Below are 22,957 nucleotides of genomic sequence, written 5' to 3' on the forward strand. Positions count from 1 at the left end.
TCCAAGTGAAAATTCAGTAGTTTGGTTAGATCTTAATGAATGTGATAGACAAATGTATTAGAGGGTATTTTGGTGTGAACTAACTGAGAGAACGACCTGAGTAGTCATGATGGTAAGGCTGAGGCCGACTGAACCCCACTCACTTTCGCAAGCAAGGGTTTAGATGGGGTGGTGGGAGGGGTGTGAGAAAGGAAAGTTAGATGTACAAATACATACAGTAGGAGAGTGGAAAAAGGTAAGATTATGATTAACCTTCCAATTGAACTTCTATTCTAAACTTAATTTTGTGAAGGTTAATTTTTTGGGATATATCAAAGTCTTAGTTTGGTACAAGTAAGCAATGACATTAGCCACTACTTCCAGTTTTAGTGAAGGAGTTGTATTCTGGACACTGGGGTGAACACTAGGGACCCTAAAGCAGCCTCCTGGCTCAACATTAACCATGCCGACACAGTGAATTTCTCAAGCTACCAAGGTACCTCTGAATTGAGATAACCCAACACATAAATTGAGCTTTCATGCTTTGTTAAACGGTTACTTAACTGTCAATTGACTGCAATAAAGTACAATGTCATCTTCTTATCAGAAATAAAATAATTTTAAGTATTGCAAATTAAAAAAAATAGTTTTAAGTATTGTATATTTAAAAAACAGTTTAATCATCACATATTTATTTTTAAATACTTTTACAAACTTTGCCATTTGCTTTAGTATTCTGCTTTTTAATGTATTTTTAATGCATCAGCCTAATTTGCTCAGGCTCTTTCCCTCAGGTAATTAAAGCCAATCAGTTTTTCATGTACTGGGCCTGACTCAGGCCAGAACCGCTCAGACAGCTGGCTTTCTATCCCTGTGGCTTGAGGTTGAAGTCACTCCAGACACTTTTTGAACGATGTCAACAAGTGAAGTCATGGCACTTTTTGAACTATGATGCCCTAACCAGGCCTCAAACTGGCATTAAGGCTGTATCAGCTTTATTGGAATGGAGGCTAATCTTGTGGGTCTGGAGGAAGGCAGACCCACCCTGCCTGAGCCATTAGTGATATAATATTACACTACTTCCTTACACAGGACAACATTATGTTCACATTTAGAAGCATTAACAAACTTTGCTGAAGCATAGTCACCTTCCTGCTAGTTACAAATTCCACAGTGACATCTATTTCATAAGCCTCTCATGGCTCGATAACCAAAATATTTCACAATTTTGACATATTTGTGTATTTTCTGCTCTCCCTTTGAAAATATTTTTTTCCTTTCTTTGTTATGTTCCTATGTGTTTTTCACACTTGCATTATTTTAAATTTATTTTATTATTACCGTAATTGCCACCCAATACAATAAGAGTGGTTATACAAGAATACAACAATCTTTGGCATCTAAGTGAAAAAAAAAACAATAATACATTCTTTATAAACAAAATTGTTGCAATGTTTTTCAATTTTTCCACCCAAGACAACCTTAATAGACTGCTACCCAGGACAAGTACTGTAGAGAGGTTTGACAATGACTTGAGTTGCAGATCTCAAGTCATTGTCAAACCTTAATGGTGCAAACAGAGCAAGACAAAGAAAAAACACAGGTACTGTACAAAACAGAGAAATTAAAATTATTTTTCCTCTTAACCATGCAAGCTGCTTAACATTTAAGCTGGTATGTTCAGACAACGGCATTGTGTATACTGTGCACCATGGCAAAAAAATATTTGGCATCCAATGTGACTATGGGAATCAGAATCAATGATCAATGATCTCTGGGAATGCCCATGGAAATGTATCCCAGATTTCATTGTTCCTTGATGGAAAGTTTTCAATAGACCAGTTGACTTTGTAAATACTTTTTTACCTTCAGAATATTAAGCATGCTTAATCTGGTGGTAAAGTGAAATAAATGTTATACTGGAGTGAAAACCTTTCAAATTTTATCCTGGAGGAGTGGGCTAAACCTTAATTCTGCTGTAATTGGTGTTGACCAAATCATTGCCCCAGTATCATCATCCTTAGGGAGACTGTGATGTACTGTAAGAGGTGCTGTCCTTCAGATTAGACATTGAGCCAAGATCCTGAATATGAGGTCAGTAAAGATTCCATGGCACTGTCCATTAAAGCAAAGGTGTTAACCCCAGTGTCCTGGGTAAATTCCATTCTGGGTTTATACAATCTAACCTGTGTAAAGTTTATTTGGTGAATTATTTTGTACACCACCACCTCATCTGCTGTGCAGTGGGGCAGCTGGTGCAGAATGGCTGCCTTTTGTCACCCAGCTGGTGATTGTACTTCTGTGGTGTCCTCTCCTATATGTGAAGCACTTTGGAATCCTTTGGGACGAGAAGATCTATGGACATGCTAGAAATTAGTATTGGTATGTCTATGCATGAGCCACTATGTACTTATACTGTGTATTTTGGTTAAAGAGAAGTGTGACAAGGCCTTTATACTCAGGGAAAACTAAAGGGGAAAAAAGTCATGGGAAATCAGCTAGAAGTGTTTCATACTGCTAGCTAGAAGACGCAGCTGTGCTGGTCTGTCAGATGAACAACATAAGCCGTCTGCCATGTTTACACACTCAATTTGCCCAGAACAAGGAGCAATTTCACAGGAAGTATTATACTGAATTACAGCTGCATTTCTGCTCATCTCTTCTTCACCTGAAAAGGGGAAGGTACACTGGGACTGTTTTGCCACTTCATGATCATGTATCAAATTGATCTACATCCAGCAACTATCCCACACTGCTCAAAACCTTTATGATAGGAGAGAGGGGCCATGCCTGGAAAAAGGCAGTTGGGATGAGACGTGGAGACACAGCTCCACTCACACTACCACAGATGATGCTCCCTCCCTTTCCCAGCCCTCAGATAATGACAGTGGAGTCCAAACAATCAGCGGACATCACATCATTCCGCAGAAACCAGACAATATCTACATATGCAAGTAAATACATATTTGCAGGGTTTAATCTCAGCTGGTACAGACAATACTGGTTGCCGCAACTCTTTTGATTATAACCACCCTTTGGTCTGAACACAATGAATCAAAGACAAAGTTACATTCTGTCAGTGCTGAAATAAGCACAGTGGGTTTTCTGGATTGAGGGTCATCCCTTGTATAAGGTACAGCAAGGTAAAAGCATAGCAAAGGATAGCAAAGCACATTGAAATTACAGTAAAAGCATAATGAAGTACAGAAAGGTATGATAATGAACAGGGTGGTAATAATATAATTTTATCATGGGGCAGTGGCTTATCTCTCGCTGACTTCACCGCAAAGCTAAGAAGATCCTGTCAGGCCTACACCCTCATGGAGTTCTGCCAACATTTAGGGAATCCTGGTCACAGCTGGCCAGTGACGTGACCCAGGTTTAAGTTTGTGATTTAGTGATTATAAACCCCATCCTGCACAAAGAGTGAACTAAGATTTGCTAATTACTGTATTTTTCTTTTTTTTTACCCTCCTAATTTAGAATCTGTAATCGTTTTACAACATGGCTCGCTGCCGCAATGATTGAACCTTGACCTTTGACATGCACACCATCTACCTACTCAAGCTCCAGGCTGTCTGGGGAGAAGAATAGGCACAGACTGCAGCAGTGATACTTCTCCCACTGACATCACTGTCTCTGCAGTTGTGTTGCAGGCTGAGGACACCCTGATCAACTCTAATAACACTTTTTTGAATTATTTGTCACTGCTTTGAAAATAGCAGTACCATGCAATCAGCAGTACACAGTACCACCTGGATCATGACTCTCATATGCCCAAAAGGCAATATGTGGATTATGAGATTTATATTTTGAGATTTTTTTAAGTCTTTTATTATTTCCACAAATACGGCTTTACTAAATTGGGATATTTCCAAGAATGAGTTTAACAGAAATTACAAGCCCTGAGAAATAACCTCAAAGAGTCTCTTCTCAAATTGAACAAACAGTCCAGAAGCTCCTGTTGAAGGATTTCTGGATTCCAGCTGGTTTACTGATATAAGGGATGTGAAGACATATCTAGGCAGAATTAGTCTTCTCTACTCTCTACCACCTCTCCCCTACACAGAAAAAATGGAAAAACAGAACCTGTCTTCACATCTTGAACATAGAGAGAAATGAGAGATCAAGATAAACAGAGAGAGAAATGCCAATATCAAATGGAGAAAAGGGGGGAAAGTGAGAGAGTGAAAAAGAGCGATTTAGACAATTGAAGAGTGCAGGAGAGGCAGAAAGAGAGCCAGCACATCTGCATCATAAATCCCAGCCTGCAGAAGGAATATATCTTCCACAGTCCATTAAGACCAGCCTGACCAATTTGCCCCTTGTTTCACGTGCCTAATGACTCCAGCATGGGCATCGATCAATACAGGATTACAGGATCAGAGAGGCAGACGACGTCTCTCCGACTCTGATCACATGAAGTGAAATAGCACTACACTTAACACCACTAACAATTCAGTTGGCTTCTCTTTCTTATCAGCAATTAACAATGCTATGTGTGAGGCCTTCTTTCCACCACCATATAGAAACCAGCGCTACCTAGTCAAATCAGGTGCAATACCTAAATTAATACTGGGAATGCAGAGGCTACTTTGGGCTCCTGTCTATCCTGTCTAAACTAACTAGCTTCAAACAAACTCCAGTTCTTCACAATTTTAAGTGATTTTTTATGTATATTTCTATTTTCCTCAAGACCTGTGTAGTCTTATATTTGACTTCTTCTTTCAAACCTTCAGTTTCCTTGGTATAAAATCAGGGGGCAGATCTGGGTTTGGATTAGGCCTGGAGATCATCCTTTGAGCATGTCAGTGATGAAAGGGGTCAATGTGAAGCTCATAGGCTCAGCGGAAAGAACATGTTTTTTACACCGGCAGACAACCTGTTTCTGTGTGTGTCTGTGCAACTCACTGTGCATCTCGCCGGCGTGCAGGGTCAGTGCACACAGCTCCCGACACAGGAGGAGAGAGGACAGAGGGTCTGAGTGGCACGCCATCGCCTGGGAGAGAGCAAAAACGAAGGAGAAGAAGGACAGAGAGACGAGACAGAGCAAGGGAAGGGGAGAGAGGGATGAGACAGAGAAGGAGAGAGGGAGAGAGGGATGAAAAAGAGGAGGGAAGATGGAGGGAGATGGGGTGAAAGGAAGAGACGAATAAGAGGAGGGGACAGAGAGGGAAGAAAAGGCAAAGAAGGAGAGAGAAATAACGAACATTGTTACATGGCCACCAGCCTCCTTGCCCATCTGTTTAAGAGCTCAGCTGCAGGATGCACATCCTACATGTTTCCTCAAATGCTGTTTCCTCTGACATAGAGTTATACTGTATTAGCACATTCAGGGGTAACCTTGATCCTGCTGTGAAAGACCTTCAACACTTACTTCCTAGTGTAAGACAGGGGCTCCAAGTCTTTTTCTGGTCGGTCAAAAGAATTGAAAAAATAACCTCCATTAATTGTTTTAACATTTTTTTCAGTTATTGTTTTGATATACTGTATACCCACCCCATTTACAATAGCTAGTTGTTTTTCAAATCGTGAATCCCAGCTCTGAGCCCTGCAACTTCTCACATGGAGAATGAATATAAGCAGACATCTTCGACACACCCACCTTTTAACCACTGATCTATTAACATATAGAGTAAAGGGGGTCAGACTCTGACTGGAGGGGAGGCACATTCTGAGCCAGCAGCCGCAAGCCTGTAGGGGTCACTGGGTCATTGAGAAAGCACTGGCCAATTAATCTCACCCACACACCACTCACAGCCAGTAAGTGACATGGTCCAGACTCCAAATCCTGATGTCTGGACCATAAAGTTCAATACATGCTTAATTGATTGAGTCACTCAAGAGCCCCTTGTCAATGAAGTCATAATGAACTGCAACAGAATAGCACAGGAATGGCCACTGAATATGCCATCCTCTGGCGTTATTCATAGCATAAATAAAGTTTTTGCGAGGTTCTGGTTAGGTCCAAGTTTACAGCATCAGTTTGAATGCTATAGTTTGGATTTAGTGTTAGTGTTTATCTTTAGGAATGGGATTATGGTATCGTGTTTGTTCTATGTTGATAAATAATCTGTTAAATAAACTGGGTTAGGCTGTAGGGTCAGCCTTAGGGTAAGGGTTATGGTTGGAGTAAGGGTAAATTATTTTTGTTAGGATTACGATTTGGGGTTCTAGATTTAGGGTTAAGGAGTAATAGCATCACAGATTATACCTGTGCTATTCAGAAAGAACTCATTCAGATGTGCCATGTATTTGAAGTACTGTATATCCCCTGGTTAAGAGCCACACTCTATCCAAGTGCCTTTGCCCTTGGAGTGAGTCAGGGCTGTGTGGCAATGCAGCGTCGAGTCTGTTCTCAGGGTCTGTCTGGAGGAAGTGCCAGGGGACAGCATGCCACACATGTGGCTGTCTGCCTCTCGACAGGAGAACAGCGATTCACGCAACACAGCTGATTCACGAGGCAGGGGTAGTCAGTTCTTCTCTTTCACAAAAACCCACAATTCCTACCCAACCTGAACCCGAAATGTGGTCTTGAAACCAGTCCCTGCCCCTGCCCCTAATCAAACCTCTCATGGCAGGGCTGAAGAAATGGTCACTGGAGGGGTACTTGTGGGCATTTTGTTTTTACACAGTCATGTACAATGATTAAACAAGAAAACAAATAGAAATAGAAAGATGGATGGACTGCACTTTACAAATAAACAACAGAAAAGGAAAAAGAAGAAAGAACTTTTGCTGGAAAAATCCTGAAATAAATGCTTTTAATTTTTTAAATAATTTAAACCCTTTGTACAACATAAAAACTTACTTTTCTTAGATGAAAAAATAGGTAATTGGGGGTGATTTCACACCAGCCCAACAAACCATTTCATTGCTTGTTAAGTGTCCTCCCGAGACAGGCAGGCGTGCTGGTGTGCCCCCAAAGCTGCACTCATAGTATAAATGTTTTACAACTGACGCCTACACAAGCCTTAATTTCCCATTTCTTAATTTCCCCAGTATTGACCAACCAGCATCACGCCTGCTTAGCAACTCTGACAACTCAGACAAGAAACACACAGATTATTAAAGGAAACAATCGGCATATAAGGACTGGTTTTCTAGAACTGTTAGAAACATGTCATTTTTTAATGCCTTCCAAATTACTCTTAATAAATGTTTTACACTTCTCTTTTTGGATTGCATTTTTTTCTCATTCACATAACAAAATTCAGGATTCCTGCAATAAATCCCACAGGTTATAGGTCTTAATATGTTCAGTGTCCACCAAGATCTCTTTGGGAATCCTTTATTTTTCTTGAAGAAAGGATTTTCCTGGGGTGGATTCCTGTTTCTGAATTCTGTAGGACAGTTCCACAATTTCATATGTATTATTCTACAGGAAGTCTGCAAGACCTTCCGTGGATGTTTTTGAATATATTGTATAACTTTAAATTATTAGCATTTGAAAACTTAAATATCCTCCCACAAAATGAGTCTATCCAGTGGACTTCGTATTTAGAAAGCCCTTTATAGCAGCTATGATATACCAGACATGTTTGAGTGGAATTCCAAAAGAACTCCCTGTTGTCACACAACAAATCACACTTAGACAATACAATACAACAAACTTACCAAGATATTCTATAATCTTTGGACTATGTCAAGTTGGTAAAAGTAATATTCATACAATATAATATTTCCACCAGATTATTTAAAAAACTCTTGAAAACTCGTGTACATAGCTGCTACAGTGAAACAGCTCTTAGCATGTAAAGTATACCGAGACTTTCTATGTTACTGATACTCAGCGGGATGTCGCATGGCTCAGGGCAGACGCACACCCTCTCTACAGGAGTTTCAGTGCTGGGTGGAGTGGCACTGAGGCTAGGCCCATCACGTGACTATGTATGTTTTCATAAAAGGTTTTCCTGCCGAGGACTAAATCCCTAAATCACAGTGAACTCTGAGTCCTTAACTGCTTCCTTATGTTCAGAGAGCACAGTGTTTAAACTGAATCCCACTACTTGCTGACGAATCCATTATGAGTTTACCCTGGGACCCCTCACTGCTGAGCTCTGGCACAGTCAGCTAGCAAAACAATAGAGAGCATGGTACAGTATGATAGAGGAGTAGGGAAAGCACAGCAATGCACAACACAGTAAAATCTATCATTTAACACAGTAAATCAGAGTGAAAGTACAGAACAGCACAGTAAAGCAGAGTGAAAGCGTGGGACAACATAGTAAATCAGAGTAAAAGTACAGTACAGCACAGTAAATCAGAGTGAAAGAATGGGACAGCACAGTAAATCAGAGTGAAAGTACAGAACAGCACAGTAAAGCAGAGTGAAATCATGGGACAACACAGTAAATTGGAGTAAAAGTACAGTACAGCACATTGAAAAAATGCCACATTAGCTGTAAACTAGTAAAGGCAAGTTAGAAAAATGCGCATCACTGGGAACTAACAGCATGGTAAAAGAGGGGGACAGCCACTTTGCACATGTGTAAGTGCCCATTGGAAAGAAGGTTAAGAACAACGACAACATGAAACAGGTCAGTTAAATACAACAATAAAACCCTCATGAGGAATATGGGAAATGGAGTGCCGTGCAAGTAAATACCATTAAAGGAAAGGGTTTATCGCAGTGCAATCACAGTAGCGCACAGCACATTTAATTCAGGCCTGCTAAAGCAATTAACAAAACCAGCTTGTGAGCAGAGGGCACGAGTGAGAACTGAAGTATCAAGGCAGCCACAAAACCATACACATTTCAACTACATCTCTCACAAATAACCTGTGAATATCTTTATATAAAATATATTTCAGAAGATGTTCTTTCCAAGCATTACATTATATTGACCAGATAGGGACCATTCAAAGTCAGATTTAAAGGGATTCTGGACATCTAAACAGCCCTGGGCTTAACGGTGTTTCCATTACCAGCACAATAAAAACCAATTCATTAACAGCTTTGTTCTGAGAGCTGTGGCAGGGGAGGAGCTGTGGCTTAAAAGCTCTTCTGGTTAAAACACAATCCTCCCTTCATCAGCTTCCTTAATCATACCCAGAAAAACCTGCATGCTTTGTGTGTGTATATCCTTGTGTTTGAGTGTGTGCATTGCTAGTATATTTAATGCACTACTCTTACTTCAGGCTGTAGTGAAACAGAAGAGTCTGCAGATAATTTAAAAAATAAAAACATATACATTGGATATTCTCTTTTTTAAAACAGGAAACAATTAGTCATAGCTGGCATGTTATTCTGTTTATCAATAGGGCCTGTTTCAGCAGTAAATGAAGATGGGTATCACATTATGGGGTTTATATTACAGCTTCCTGCTGATCTGGCTCATCCAGATGAGCTGCTAACTAACCACTGAGCCCAGCTGCCCCCGCACAGCTGTTCTGCGCCTTTCTAGATGCACCAACAGCGACACACAGTGGACAGTAAGCAGTACCGCATCTGATGCAACAGGGGGCACTGTACTACAGCAGCAGGCTAGAGAGTATCTAATAAATCCAAGGCAGTAGCCAATAGTATTGATTTTGATAAATTAAAGGTAATGTGAATATTTTTTCAGATTAACATTTTTATTTAAAGCTGTTGGAAGGAGGATGAGCACCTGAAAAAAAATTCTCATTTAAATGTATTGCTTAATCATTCAGTTCCCAGTCAGGACCTGGTGCAAGCTGCTTTACTAGCACTTACTGCTTTCAGGATTTATGGATTGGTTTCTTCCAGCTCTGAACAGTGTGCCGGTGTAATTTTTGCCATTGGCCAGAGGACCAATGTTTCTCCCTTTTTTATTCCACCTTCAGTTCTTGGACCTGAATCTGCTCATTTTTGGTTAAACATAAAATGCTGACACCTCTACAAATTGTATTCTATGTCTTTCAAATAAAAACATGGAAAGAAAAATCATTTTTACAAACTTGAAATATTTTTGTTTAATTAAAATGAGTTTCATCAACCCCTTGCAAATGGGTCACATTGTGATGCAGTGATTGATTGATGAGAATACTGTACCTTGAAGAGCCAGCGAGCAAGAGCAGGGGGGCAGGGCACAGTGCGACACAACTGCCTTAGGAGGCCAGACTGAGCCATCTGGAGCTGCTGGGCGGGACTGGAGCTAGCAAGGAGAAAAACAGCATACCTCTACCAATAACGATGATACAGCCCTATATCTGCACACATACCCCATCACACAATTCTACACCTGCACCTTTACCCAGTGATACAGCTCTACCTCTGCACACATAGCCAATCACACAATTCTACATGAACACCAATACCAATCACAGAATTATACATCTCCATCTTTACCCAACAACACAACTCCACATCTCCACCTATACAAATAACACAACTCCACATCTAACTAAACCAATAAAAAAGCTACTCCACACCTGCACCTTTACCTAATACCACAGCTCTACATCTGTACCTATACACAATACCACAACTTTACATCTGTACCAATACACAATAACATAGCTCTAAATCTGTATCAATATGCAATAACACAGCAGTACATCTGCATCAATACCCAAAACCACACCTACACAGTACCACAATTACTTAACTGTATATTATATTTTATACAGTATACACACAGACCTCCTATATTAAAATAATTACTTTTCCCAAACATGTTGGAACTGTCCAGCTTTCCCTTAGAACTACCATGCTGGTGGTATAGAAACTGGCCTTCAGCATGACTATCTGCACCAGCGTCTGCATGATAGATAAGGACAACAATAATATAGGTCTGCTGCTCTATTGCATAAGACAGGGCTGTGCGTACTGCTCCCGAGGTGATATTTCAGAGGTGGCTCACCTGAAAAACAGCTCCTCCAGGGCCCCACTTTGCTGATCCCTTGGAGTTTGGGGGTGTAGTAACAGGGGTAACTGGCTGAAGATGCTGCCGGGGGGCAGGGGAGTAAAGACAGACTCCCCTGGGGGTAGAGGTGGCAGGGTGGACTCAGTCTTTCTGCAAGGGCTGCAAAATTCTGTGGAGAATCTGGGAAACAACAGAAAAGTTGTTTGAGACACTTTGTGAAATTAATTGAGATCCAGAGAGAAAAAGGGTGCAAAAGGGGGGGTGGGAAAGTGAAGAGACAGAACCAAGCAGAGAAAGGGGTGAATATAGGAGAAGAAAGAGCGAGCATGAGAAAAGTGCTGAAGGAGGCAGCGGAAAAGGAAAGAACAAGTGGAAAGGACATCAGGAGAATCTAGGAAAGTGGCGGAGAGAGGGATACAGAGTTACAGTGATGGGAAGAGAGACGAGAAAGGAGAGAATGACAGAGATTAAGAAAGAGAGGGGGTAGAACTGAAGAAGAGATAGAGAGAAAGAAGGAGAGGGAAATAGAGCACTGACACAAAGGGAGCAAATTAGCAGAGACAAGAATAGAAACTTTCAGTTGTTACAGAAATGCCATCTCTCCCGAGTCCATACCTCGCAAAACACAATGCATACAAAATACTAAATCCTAGTAAAAAATTCAACTGTCAGAAAAACGGGTTTAAGATTTTTGGGAGCTTTTGTCTTACCCTGTGCAGTCATGGTCCCCCTGGCTCCCCTCTCTCTCCTGCTCCTGGGTGACCTCCTGTAGCTCCAGGATCAGCCTCTGCAGCTTCCTCTCCTCTTCCACTACTTGTGGTTTGGGCAGTGAACTGCAGGCACACACTGAGGCCTAACACAGCTATTCACATCGAGCGCTATCTCAGCTCCACACATCAACTAACACAGTATTAAGGCCGATAGTCTGGGCAATGAACAACACACCCATACTAAGCACAAAGATAACACACAGAATCAAGGTTTGCAGTTTTTGAGCAACACGTGTACTCTTGATGACAAACTCAGCTACACACTAACACTCAAATGTGTTAATTTTATGAATAAAATAGCTAACTCTTTCACACTGAAATATTTAGAAACTGCTGGGGGTTGTACTATTCAATGGTTCTGTACTGTCACAGTGCCATTCAGCACGCACATCACAGCCCGATCCCAGCCCTCATGCCACTGTAGTGTCATGGAAGCAAACTAAACAATTACTGTTAACAAAGCAAGCCAACTTAGACAGAAGTGAGACCTGTCCCTCTTACTACAGCAGCTGCCCACAATATGAATGTCTTAACTCACCCTTTAGCCTTTTCTTTTAGAAGGAATTGCAGATTGTTGAAGTAGTGACTTCCTACCTAAAAAATGTTAGAATAGTTGGTTATCAAATATTTAGGCTGGGGAATTCCTTTTTTAAAAAGTACTCTCAGTACGGGTCTATGATTTAAGCATGTAATCAGTAGAAATAATGGTGCAATGAATTAAATGTATAGCAGCAATTCTGTGAGAGCCTACTAATTTACTGACTTCCACACAGATCTGCTGTCTGAAAGTGCTGATTTAACACACAACTGAACTGAACGAGGAGCGAACCATGTCCCTGTTTTTCTGCATTATACTGTACATGGGTCCCAGAAACATACATGCCAGGAACAGCGTTCACTTAAGGTGAATTAGGGATGAAATACAATTGGGAGAAGGTATGAAGGTAGGCTTAGGAAATTGCTGACATATAAGCTCTTTGGCAAAACTTATTTTGACATTGCAGAAAAGCCCCTGTTGAATTCCCCTTACCACTGCCTTCTCTTGTGTCGGGGTGCCACCTGCCACTCCCTGCGTTTGAGGGCAGCCAGGGGTCGGGGGGTGAAGTAGAAGAGAGGCCACGTAATGCTGTCTGTCTGTCCCAGAATGCAGTCCCTCACAGGCAGTCTGACAGAGACCTTGACGTGTGCCCACCACTCCAGCCATGGCGTGCAGCACTGCGTGGAGCAGCTCAGGGCTGCGCTGCCCAACTCCACCACTCTGGGGCTGTTTCTGAGGTGAGCCTGGCTGGCTGCTGCCAAGGGGAACAGGCATCTCAACATCTGGTGAAATGGTGTGTTTCCTGGGATTCTCACAGATAGAGGGAACTCCAGCTGAGTCTGAGGAATCTGCTGTTCCAGTCTGGGAGAATCCCAGAGGCCCAGGACACTGCTGTCCTGACTGATCCTGCTGTCTAGGAGACATTTTGAATGGAGAATCCTCACACTCAACAGCCTTCACAGTCACTTCTATATCCAGAGTGCTCCTGTTTGCTGTATCTTTGTTTAGAGTGCTTTTCCTTTGGGCAACATTCCCATTCAGATTGGCCGTAACTAACGCTTTGCCAGCTGCAGCCTTGTGCATTACAGGACTGTCACCAGGTAGCCCTGGGAAGCAGGGAGAATTATTGTCACAGACTGGCTTGTTCCTCAGTGCCTTTCGCCTTGTTACAGTGATGCTACCTGCTGCTGTGTTTTTCCCAGCCAATGAAGTCTTGCTGGCTGGAACATCTGTTGAGACCAGAGGACTTTTTTGCACTGGGGTATCTGGAAAGCTGCTCACTGACAGTGCCCCAGGAGAGAACAATGGAGGATGAATAGGCAATAGAGTATTTGGGACTGGAATATTAGTACCAGTTAATGATGCTGTCTTGGCTGGACTGTTCTTAGAGGCTTGTGTATTGATCCCTTCAGACCTATTGACCAGTGAAGCCTGAGATGCAGTAATATATCTGTTGGTTGCAGCAGATGTTTCATTTATCTTCATGGACACAGACCTAATGCCCTCAGATGCCACAGTGCCGCTCATTTCACTGACATTTGTATCTATCAGGGATCCTGGGACAGGATGTGGCCTAATCCTTCGAGATAAATTTTTATTGACAGCAGAACTCTCAGTGACTACAGCTTTATTAAGATGTAATGTTCTGGCAGCTGCAGCTCTTAGCTTTTTGTCTGGGACAGACTTCCTGATTGGAGAGTTTCTCTTAGACAGAGAGTTGCTACATCTATTCAGAGCATCTCTAGTGCGTAATGTGTCTAATGTTTTGTAGAGTGAAGAATGCAAATCTGACCATCTTAAGATCAAGGTGGGGCTGCAAGAACTCAGCAGAAAGCAGGGGGTCTCGCTTTGTGGAGTGCTCTTCGTCTGTGGGATATTACTCTGTGATAAAGGGCTGCCGAATGGCGAATTTCCAGTGGCTTGAAGGTTCTTTACAGCAGGCAATTTCTCAGTAGCTGGAGAATTTTTAATGGCTGGAGAATTTGTAATGGTTGGAAAATCCTTAATAGCTGGAGAGTTCACATTAGTTGGAGCATTTCTAGTAACTTGGATATTTTTAGTGGTTAAAGAAACCTTAGTGAATGGAAATACCATAGTGGTTGGAGAAAGCTTATTGGCTGGAGAATTCCTATTGAGTGAAGTGATCTTGAGGTCTGTGTAGTTCTTAGTTCGTGCTGCATTCTTAGTGTCTAGAGAATTTTTAGTGCTTTTAGTATTCTTAGTGTCTGGAGAAATTTTAGAGGCTGGAGATGTTTTAATGGCTGTAGTATTCATAGTGATGGGATAAGTTTTAGAGGCTATAAAATCTGTAGTGACTGTAGTATTCTTAGTGTCTGTAGAAATTTTAGAGTCTGGATATTTTTTATTGACTGTAGTATTCTTTGTGGCTGGAGAACTTTTAGATGCTGGAGAAATTTTAGAGACTGTAAAATTTGTAGTGACTGTAAAATTCTTAGTGTCTGGAGAAATTTTAGAGGCTGGAGAATTTTTAGTGACTGCAGTATTCTTTGTAACCAGAGAAATTTTAATGGTCGGAGAAGTTTTAGTGCCTGTAGTATTCTTAGGGACAGGAGAAATTTTAGAGGCTGGAGAATTTTTAGTGACTGCAGTATTCTTTGTAACCAGAGAAATTTTAATGGTCGGAGAAGTTTTAGTGCCTGTAGTATTCTTAGGGACAGGAGAAATTTTAGAAGGTGGAGAATTTTTAATGACTGCAGTATTCTTAGTGCCTGGAGAAATTTTAGAGGCTGGAGAAGTTTTAGTGGCAGTAAAATTCTTAGTGACAGGAGACATTTTAGAGGCTGGAGAATTTTTAACGACTGTAGTATTCTTTGTAACCAGAGAAATTCTAATGTTTGGAGAAGTTTTAGTGGCTGTAGTATTCTTAGTGACAGGAGAAATTTTAGAGGCTGGAGAAGTTTTAGTGGCTGTAGTATTCTTAGTGACAGGAGACATTTTAGAGGCTGGAGAAGTTTTAGTGGCTGTAGTATTCTTAGTGACAGGAGACATTTTAGAGGCTGGAGAAGTTTTAGTGGCTGTAAAATTCTTAGTGACAGGAGAAATTTTAGAGGCTGAAGAATTTTTAATGACTCTAGTATTCATAGTGTCTGGAGAAATTTTAGAGGCTTTAGAATTTTTAGTGGCTGTAGTATTCTTACTGTCTGGAGAAATTTTAGAGGCTTTAGAATTTTTAGTGGCTGTAGTATTCTTACTGTCTGGATAAATTTTAGAGGCTTTAGAATTTTTAGTGGCTGTAGTATTCTTAGTGGCAGGAGACATTTTAGAGGCTGGATACATTTTAGTGGCTGTAGTATTCTTACTGTCTGTTGAAATTTTAGAGGCCGGAGATTTTTTAGTGGCTGTAGTATTCTTACTGTCTGTTGAAATTTTAGAGGCCGGAGATTTTTTAGTGGCTGTAGTATTCTTACTGTCTGCAGACATTTTTGAGGCTGGAGAAGCTTTAGTGACTGTAATATTCTTAGTGACTGTTGAAATTTCGTAAGACATAGAATTTGTAGTGACTGTAGTTTTTTTAGTGGTTGGAGTATTCTTAATATCTGAAGTAAACCTAGTAGTTAGAGTATTCTTAGCAACTGACATATTCTTAGTCACTGGAGAATTCATACTGTCTGGAGAAAGTTTAGAAGCAGTTTTAGTGATTGAAATATTCTTAGTAGCTGGAGTAATCTTTGTGCCTGATGATGTCTTAGTGTTTGGAGAGTGCTTTATGACTTGCAGATTCTTAGTGTCTGGGGTATTGGCAGTGGTTGGAGGGCTCCTAGCACCTTGAGTTCTCTTACTTACAGTAGCGTTCTTAGCGGATGGCGATTTCTTCCTAGTTTGGGTGTTCTGTGCATCTGCAGTTGGGTCAGTGGGTGAAGTTCTAGTTTTAGCTGACTTGCTGAGAGGCGATTTTAAAGCTGCTGGGTCTGTGTGGATGGACGCGTGCTCAGTGGTGGGGCTGCCATCAGACATTGAGTCTTCACTACTGCTGACTAGCCGGCGGGACCAGGATCTCCGGGCTGCCTTGGCACTTCTGGACTGAGCCGGACCTGCAGACTGTGGGCGGACCCTCTTTCGCTTCCCGCCTGTGCTAGTATCCAGCAAAATTCCCTTTCTCACTATACCGGCCCCATCCTGCACAGGACAGGAAGAGGACGTGGAAGAAGGATACGCTGTTTGGACTGCCAATGACAGCTTTTGCTGTGGTGTGCCAGGGAGGGACCCTATAAAGGACAGAGAATAACATTGATAAGAACAAAGATAAGAACACAACAGTTAATAAATAACTGAATAAAATAATCAGAGTAATAAAACATCACCTGCATTAGAAGAGCGGGCACCTGTGGGTGGCTTAGACTCCTGGAAAAAGAGAGAAAAACAGCTCTAGCATTAAGTTAACTAACACAAAGCAGACAGACACACAATCAAGGTTAGGACAGCCTCTGTGAATTAGTCAGTAAAAACTGGATCTTCAATGATTCTATGGAAATTGAAGGAATAAATGAAGGAATAAGTACGGAACTGAATTGAATAAATGGAAATCTGCATTTATACTAGATAGTATTGCAATAGTATTGCATTTAAACAAGAAATGTATTGCGTTTATACAAGATAGCTGCATTAAAACGCGATAGTTAATTTGTGAACAATATTGCTTACTATATTGATATCTTGTCTTATATATTGTCCCATGCAAGAGTAGCAAGATTTTAACAACAAAAGAATATCATCACGCTCCTCTTTCTGCAAAAACTTCATCTGGAGATTATTAATATAGTAGGTAATGTCTTACTGTCAAGTCATCGTAAATGTATTCTGTTCAATGTTTAAAGATTGGGCAAAAACCTATGTACAGTAAATTTTTCTGCAGTTTCTTGTTTAAATGCAATACTGTCTTATTTAAACGCAAGAAATATTTTTTACTCTGTAGTGCTAATAAGATTCAGTATGATTATAAAAGATTAACAGTCATAATTTTCAACAGGTATTTCCCATTTGCTGTCTTCAAAGCATCGAAAGAGAGAAACAGCCGCAGACAGTCATGCAGTCGTCGATAGGCAGGCAGAAAGACCAACAGGAGAGACACATGTCCAGAGACACAGACCTGCGAGCACAGCTGTTGAAGGAGTTGTCGGGCCTCCCTCAGCTTCTTCTCTCTGCGCAGGGTTCGGTACCACTCCAGATTGTCCAGGTATCGCCGCGTCCGGTATCCAGGGATGGGGCGGCGCCGCTTGTGACCCTGAGAGCGGCGGGAGGAAGTGGGGGCCCCATCGGAAGGGGGTGACTCCGAGGAGGAAGAGGAAGGGGATGGGGACTCGGAGCTGGGGCTACATAGCTGGAGAGTCCTGACGGAGCGAGATGGGCTGGACCCCAACCCCCCTTCTTCCTTAGTGCTCTTGTCAAGGAGCCTCTGCAGGGCTGGAGGTCTGCAGGCCTGGGGAGGACGGTGGCAGGGGGCAGCTCTGGCTCTGGCCGGAGGGGAGGAATGATGGAGAACGGGGGGTGGAGGAGGGGGAGATGGGATCGGGGTGCACCTGGCATGCTTGGTTCTACCAGACGCAGCCTGCTTGACCGTGGAGCTCGGGGCGTGAGGCTGTTTGGGCGTCTGTGTCTGGGCACGGGCTGCAGTCTGGAGAGTGCGGGCAGGGGAGGGTGAGCTGAGTTTCAGGGACACGGCTGGCCTCTGTCTTGTGGGCACAGGCAGCTCGGGCACCGGCACGCAGCACCACGTGGCTTCGGGGACAGCAAAGGTGACCCTCTTGGAGACAGGGGGTAGCATATGAGCCGTGTGTCTGCTTGCTGCTCTCCTGCCCAGGCCCCTGAGACGCCAACAGTCCCTGTCAGGCAGGGGTGCAGTGTACTTGACAAGTGGCCACCTGTACATGGCCCCCTTCCAGTGTGGGGCGACCGGCAGGCATGGTGTCCTCCTCACGGGGAGCGCCAGCAGCTGAGAACGACCGCCCGGTTTCTTCAGGCAGCTTTGCCGTGGGCTGGGGAAAGAAGTGCCTGGATTTTTCTGTGCTGAACTGTGGGGACCCCCAGCTGTGGCGCTCTTGGATGTCCCCACTACATAAAAAATGTAAAAAGAACAGAAGACCTTCTAAATTCATTCCATTACAGATATTTGCTACAGCTGGGCCCTACCATGCGTGATCAAATGAATTATCAACTATTAAAACAGTTAAAAACCTGTTTGTGGCAAATCCAGCAATGGAAGTCGCATGTGAATAAAGTCTGATACATGCAAGCACTATCTATAGTACAGTATATACAGTATATACTAGAATACTAGAGTGTACTCCAGCATGTAAAGACATACTGTAGCAGAGCTAGTGTAGAATAACACAGGATAGTATTTCCAGTATCACAAAGGGGCATTTGTTTATTGAATAGAGATGAAAAGTAGCTACAGACGATGACATTATTCTGACAATTCCTAGTGGGCAAAATGGGAATTTCTATCGAAGGACAGCAGGGGCATGTCCTGTGTGCAGGGTGTGACTGGAGACACAGGCACTGAGGAGCCTGAAGTGTGTCTGAGAGGACCAGTAAGGCTGCAGTCCAGGCTGGCGATCCTGTCTCACCTGCAGAAGCCTCTCTCTTGGTCTCAGCTCCTCTTTCTGCAGCGTCTCTGAAACACAGCAGCAAACTTCACTGTACCCTTCCATGCTCCACTTAACAAAAAACAGATACATCCAAACATGGGGGGGGGGAGGGGGTGGTTAAAGTAAATATGTACAAGTACCCACAGAGTTCTGTTGTGGATCTGGTGGTTATATTTATTTTTATTTAGGAAAAAGGGGGAAATCTGAAACACAGTAACTTCTGTTTAAATATGTAGCATCCAATCCAACCACCGATTTTCTAACCCCTTTATCCAGTACAGGCAAGCAAGTTCATCACAGGGCACACACATTCACACCAGGGCCAATATTCCCTGAAGCCAATTAACTTACCAGCATGTCTTTGGACTGAGGAAGGATTCAAAGCACCCGGTGAAAACACACGCAAACACAGGGAGAACATACAAACTCCACACAGACAGCACCCCAGGTCTGGAATTGAACCTAGGGCCCCAGCACTGTCAGGCTGCAATTCTAGTCACTGCATGACCATGCCACCCCAAAACTGCAAAAGGGTAAGAACTATTGCAGTAACAGTTGTATAGTGAGTTCATAGCAAGTTAACGATTTTTTAAATAATAGCTACGGCGTCACGTTTTTTAAGTCTAATGTGACAACCCCATTTTGAGTTTGAATTATTAGTTTCTGCATTCAGTGCGTATTCTGCCTTCTTTAAAGGATTGTTATTTATTTTTGATCATGTAAGGGAAAAAAACGGCTGTAAGTGGTATTCTGTGAAACATCAAAAGAACAGCTTAATCTCACTTTATGATATTATCCGTTTTTATTACTTCACCTGCATTTTCAATGGCAATAGTCAATTACATAATAAGAAAAACATCACAAGATGCGACCCTACCGTCTGGGTTCCTTGCGAGAGTGGTATCTGGGTTTCATGGTGCTTTAATCACTCGACGCGTCTGTCTGAACAGCCGCTTTTACCCAACGGGGCGCCACCGGCTCCGAAGAAGCTTCGAGTTTCAACCGACGGCGCTTTCGAAAACCGCTGCGTGGCTCGAGCGCCGGTAACTCCGATGGAAAAGCAACCGGCGATGTAAGATATGTGATACAGCCTCCGTGTGAGATGATCCATACTGTACACTGGGCACAAGATCGCTAGATGCAGTACATACACACGCTACATTGCAGTGGGTCAAACGGGGGGTCGTATTTAAAATAATAATAATAAACTTTATTTTATATAGCGCCTTTAAAGGTGGCTTCTCAAAGCGCTTTACAGGATGACAATAACAATAAATAAGAAGAATACACCAATAAATAAGAAAAATACACAAGATAAGACACAATTACAATATACAGAGGAGACCGTGGATGGTGGTACTAAGAAAAGCAGAGGGGTGAAGAATGGAACCAGTTAAGTAAAGGCTTTTCTGAAGAAGAGGGTTTTGTGTCTGGATTTGAAGGAGTTTAGAGTAGGTGACTCTGATATCCTTAAAAGGCGTGTAGCATCAAACTCAAAGCCTAGAAATACTGTATCAATATTCATCTTTTAAAAAGAGAAGCAATACTGATTAACTTTCAGTCAGGTTTTTCAATGCTTACAGATATACTTTTTATAAACGTATTTCTTAGGGTTAATTTAGACTCCCCGAAGTGAGTGCAGGAATAATTAATGACAACAGCCTGCCTCTCTAACCACTTACTGAGCCTACCACAATATCGAGTAAAATCCCCAGCCCTACTCATACTGGGACAGGCACTCAGTAGACTGGTCACTGGGGCACCCCTGGATCTCCCCAGTGCAGCTGAAGGCCCTGAAAATGAAGCCCAGCCTGGGAAGCACATGGACGTGGCTTGTCCATAACAGAGGCTGCTGGGAGTCGGGCGAGGTCTCGTCTACAGCAGAGGCTGCTGGGAGTCTGGCGAGGTCTCGTCTACAGTCAATCAAGAGCTACAGGACCAAGGCACAGGCAGGATTATGACCTAAAGGTGAAGTGTGATGGAGGTCTTTAAGACCCAGAAGCAAGTCTGGATCAAAGCAGATCGGGGTGCTGTTGCTCTAACCTCATCTCCAGGTGGACTGAGTGTTGAGGGGGTGAGTGAGACCATCTACTGCCTGTTCCCGCCCCCATGCTGTCTGGTTGAATTCACCGAGATAATAAACATTAAACTTTTAAACTATTTTATATAGCACCTTTAAAAGTGCCGTCTCAAAGAGCTTTACAGAGACATAAAAAATACACATTGAGAGGAGATAGCAGAATTAAACAGTTACAATGGGGGTTTGGAATCCAGAAGGAAAGCAATAGGGCAGACACACAACAAGTTAAATAAAAGCCCTTCTAAAAAAGAGGGTTTTCAATCTAGAGATCGTATAGCCCTCTGTCACGGGGGGAGCAGGTTAAGCACTCAAACTTCCAGTTTAAGGGCCAGGCACCACCACTCGCTATCTCAGCAGCCTCTGCTCTAGACGAGACCTCCCCAGACTCCCAGCAGCCTCTGCTATGGACAAGATCTCGCCAGACTCCCAGCAATCCCTGCTATAGATGAGACCTCGTCAGACTCCCAGCAGCCTCTGCTGTGGACAAGATCTCACCAGACTCCCAGCAGTCCCTGCTATAGATGAGACCTCGTCAGACTCCCAGCAGCCTCTGCTATGGACAAGATCTCGCCAGACTCCCAGCAGTCCCTGCTATAGATGAGACCTCGTCAGACTCCCAGCAGCCTCTGCTATGGACAAGATCTCGCCAGACTCCCAGCAATCCCTGCTATAGATGAGACCTCGTCAGACTCCCAGCAGCCTCTGCTATGGACAAGATCTCGCCAGACTCCCAGCAATCCCTGCTATAGATGAGACCTCGTCAGACTCCCAGCAGCCTCTGCTATGGACAAGATCTCGCCAGACTCCCAGCAATCCCTGCTATAGATGAGACCTCGTCAGACTCCCAGCAGCCTCTGCTATGGACAAGATCTCGCCAGACTCCCAGCAATCCCTGCTGTAGACGAGACCTCACCAGACTCCCAGCAATCCCTGCTGTAGACGAGACCTCGCCAGACTCCCAGCAATCCCTGCTGTAGACGAGATCTTGACAGACTCCCAGCAATCCCTGCTGTAGACGAGACCTCGCCAGACTCCCAGCAATCCCTGCTGTAGACGAGACCTCGCCAGACTCCCAGCAATCCCTGCTGTAGACGAGACCTCGTCAGACTCCCAGCAATCCCTGAGCCCCCCGGTCACGGACGGCAGAGATTATTTCTCTTTCTTTTTGCGCCTCTCCCTGCTCATTCTCCCCTTCTTCCCCCCTGCCCCCATATAAAAAAGTGATGTTAATGAATGCTGCACTCTTCCTCCCTGCTATTGACTAAAGATTAAGATGAAAGACAATAAACCCCTATGATTCTGCAATCTTCCCTGGCTGCTTCCTTCACCACGCGCTGACACACTGACAGGGAAAACAGGGGAGAGCGCTCAATTCCATATTGGGCGCCTGCAGACCAGAGGACCAGGAGTCACACCAAGGACCAGGAGTATAAAGGAGTATGTATTGGTAAAATGGTTTTTCAAGATGAAAAGATCAGGTAGATCCAAAGTTTGGCATCTTCAGTTTTGAACGGACACAAGGGGACCTGATTCTTAAAGAGGTCAAAGTCAACCCAGCACAGTTTTTCAGGATCAAAGGTGAAACATGAATCAGAGGACATAAGTAATTCTCTAAAGGGAAGTGACTGTGAACAGTCCAGTATCTGCAGAGGGAGTATGAAACAAACTGCCAAACCACCTTGGTGAAGCTGATTCTCTGCTGGTCTTCAAGAAAGGGCCGCACACTAGCAAACAAACGAGGCTGATGAGCCGCCCTTTAAGGTTATATACATTAAAATGCCACACTGCGCCATTGAACTACTGTATCTCGCACTGTAGAGAGAGCAGTACTTCTTTAAAAGATCAAATTCGCCTCCTGTCATCTCACTGGTTAGCCGTGTCACACGTGACTCCCACTTCGCTATCTGATTGGGTAATTTGTAAGCAAGAATTCCGGGTAATAGAGCAGACGCGAGCCGCGGAACAACAGTGGGTTTCCGTTGAGGAACATATGAAACTAAAAGAAATAGGCCGCTATCGACCTTATTTAAAAATGATATTATTATAACACACTGACGTAAACCTCTCATATTTTGTAAAAGGGTAAATTGGGGATGTAGGTGGCTTCTTCTCCCTTGTTCTGAAGCGAGAACACGATAGGTAATATTGCGATG

The 22,957-nt window shown here is 43.1% G+C and overlaps 1 protein-coding gene across 1 annotated transcript in view; it reads right to left on the reverse strand.

Annotated features, from left to right (window-relative positions):
- Window positions 1–19,639, reverse strand: part of LOC148839282 (uncharacterized) — a 94,448-nt gene extending 74,809 nt beyond the window's left edge. The window contains exons 1-10 of the mRNA XM_088929321.1: window positions 19,602–19,639; window positions 18,704–18,750; window positions 17,224–18,185; window positions 16,439–16,478; window positions 12,609–16,342; window positions 12,117–12,172; window positions 11,519–11,641; window positions 10,806–10,988; window positions 9,995–10,097; window positions 4,891–4,978 (exon numbers count right to left, since the gene is read on the reverse strand). Coding sequence (XP_088785447.1) covers window positions 4,891–4,978; window positions 9,995–10,097; window positions 10,806–10,988; window positions 11,519–11,641; window positions 12,117–12,172; window positions 12,609–16,342; window positions 16,439–16,478; window positions 17,224–18,185; window positions 18,704–18,750; window positions 19,602–19,639 — 5,374 coding nt within the window. The remainder of the gene's footprint in view (window positions 1–4,890; window positions 4,979–9,994; window positions 10,098–10,805; window positions 10,989–11,518; window positions 11,642–12,116; window positions 12,173–12,608; window positions 16,343–16,438; window positions 16,479–17,223; window positions 18,186–18,703; window positions 18,751–19,601) is intronic.
- Window positions 19,640–22,957: the final 3,318 nt, after the last annotated feature.

This window comes from Atractosteus spatula, chromosome 2 (genome assembly GCF_055471065.1).
Source record: "Atractosteus spatula isolate fAtrSpa1 chromosome 2, fAtrSpa1.hap1, whole genome shotgun sequence".
Taxonomy (NCBI): Eukaryota; Metazoa; Chordata; class Actinopteri; order Semionotiformes; family Lepisosteidae; genus Atractosteus; species Atractosteus spatula.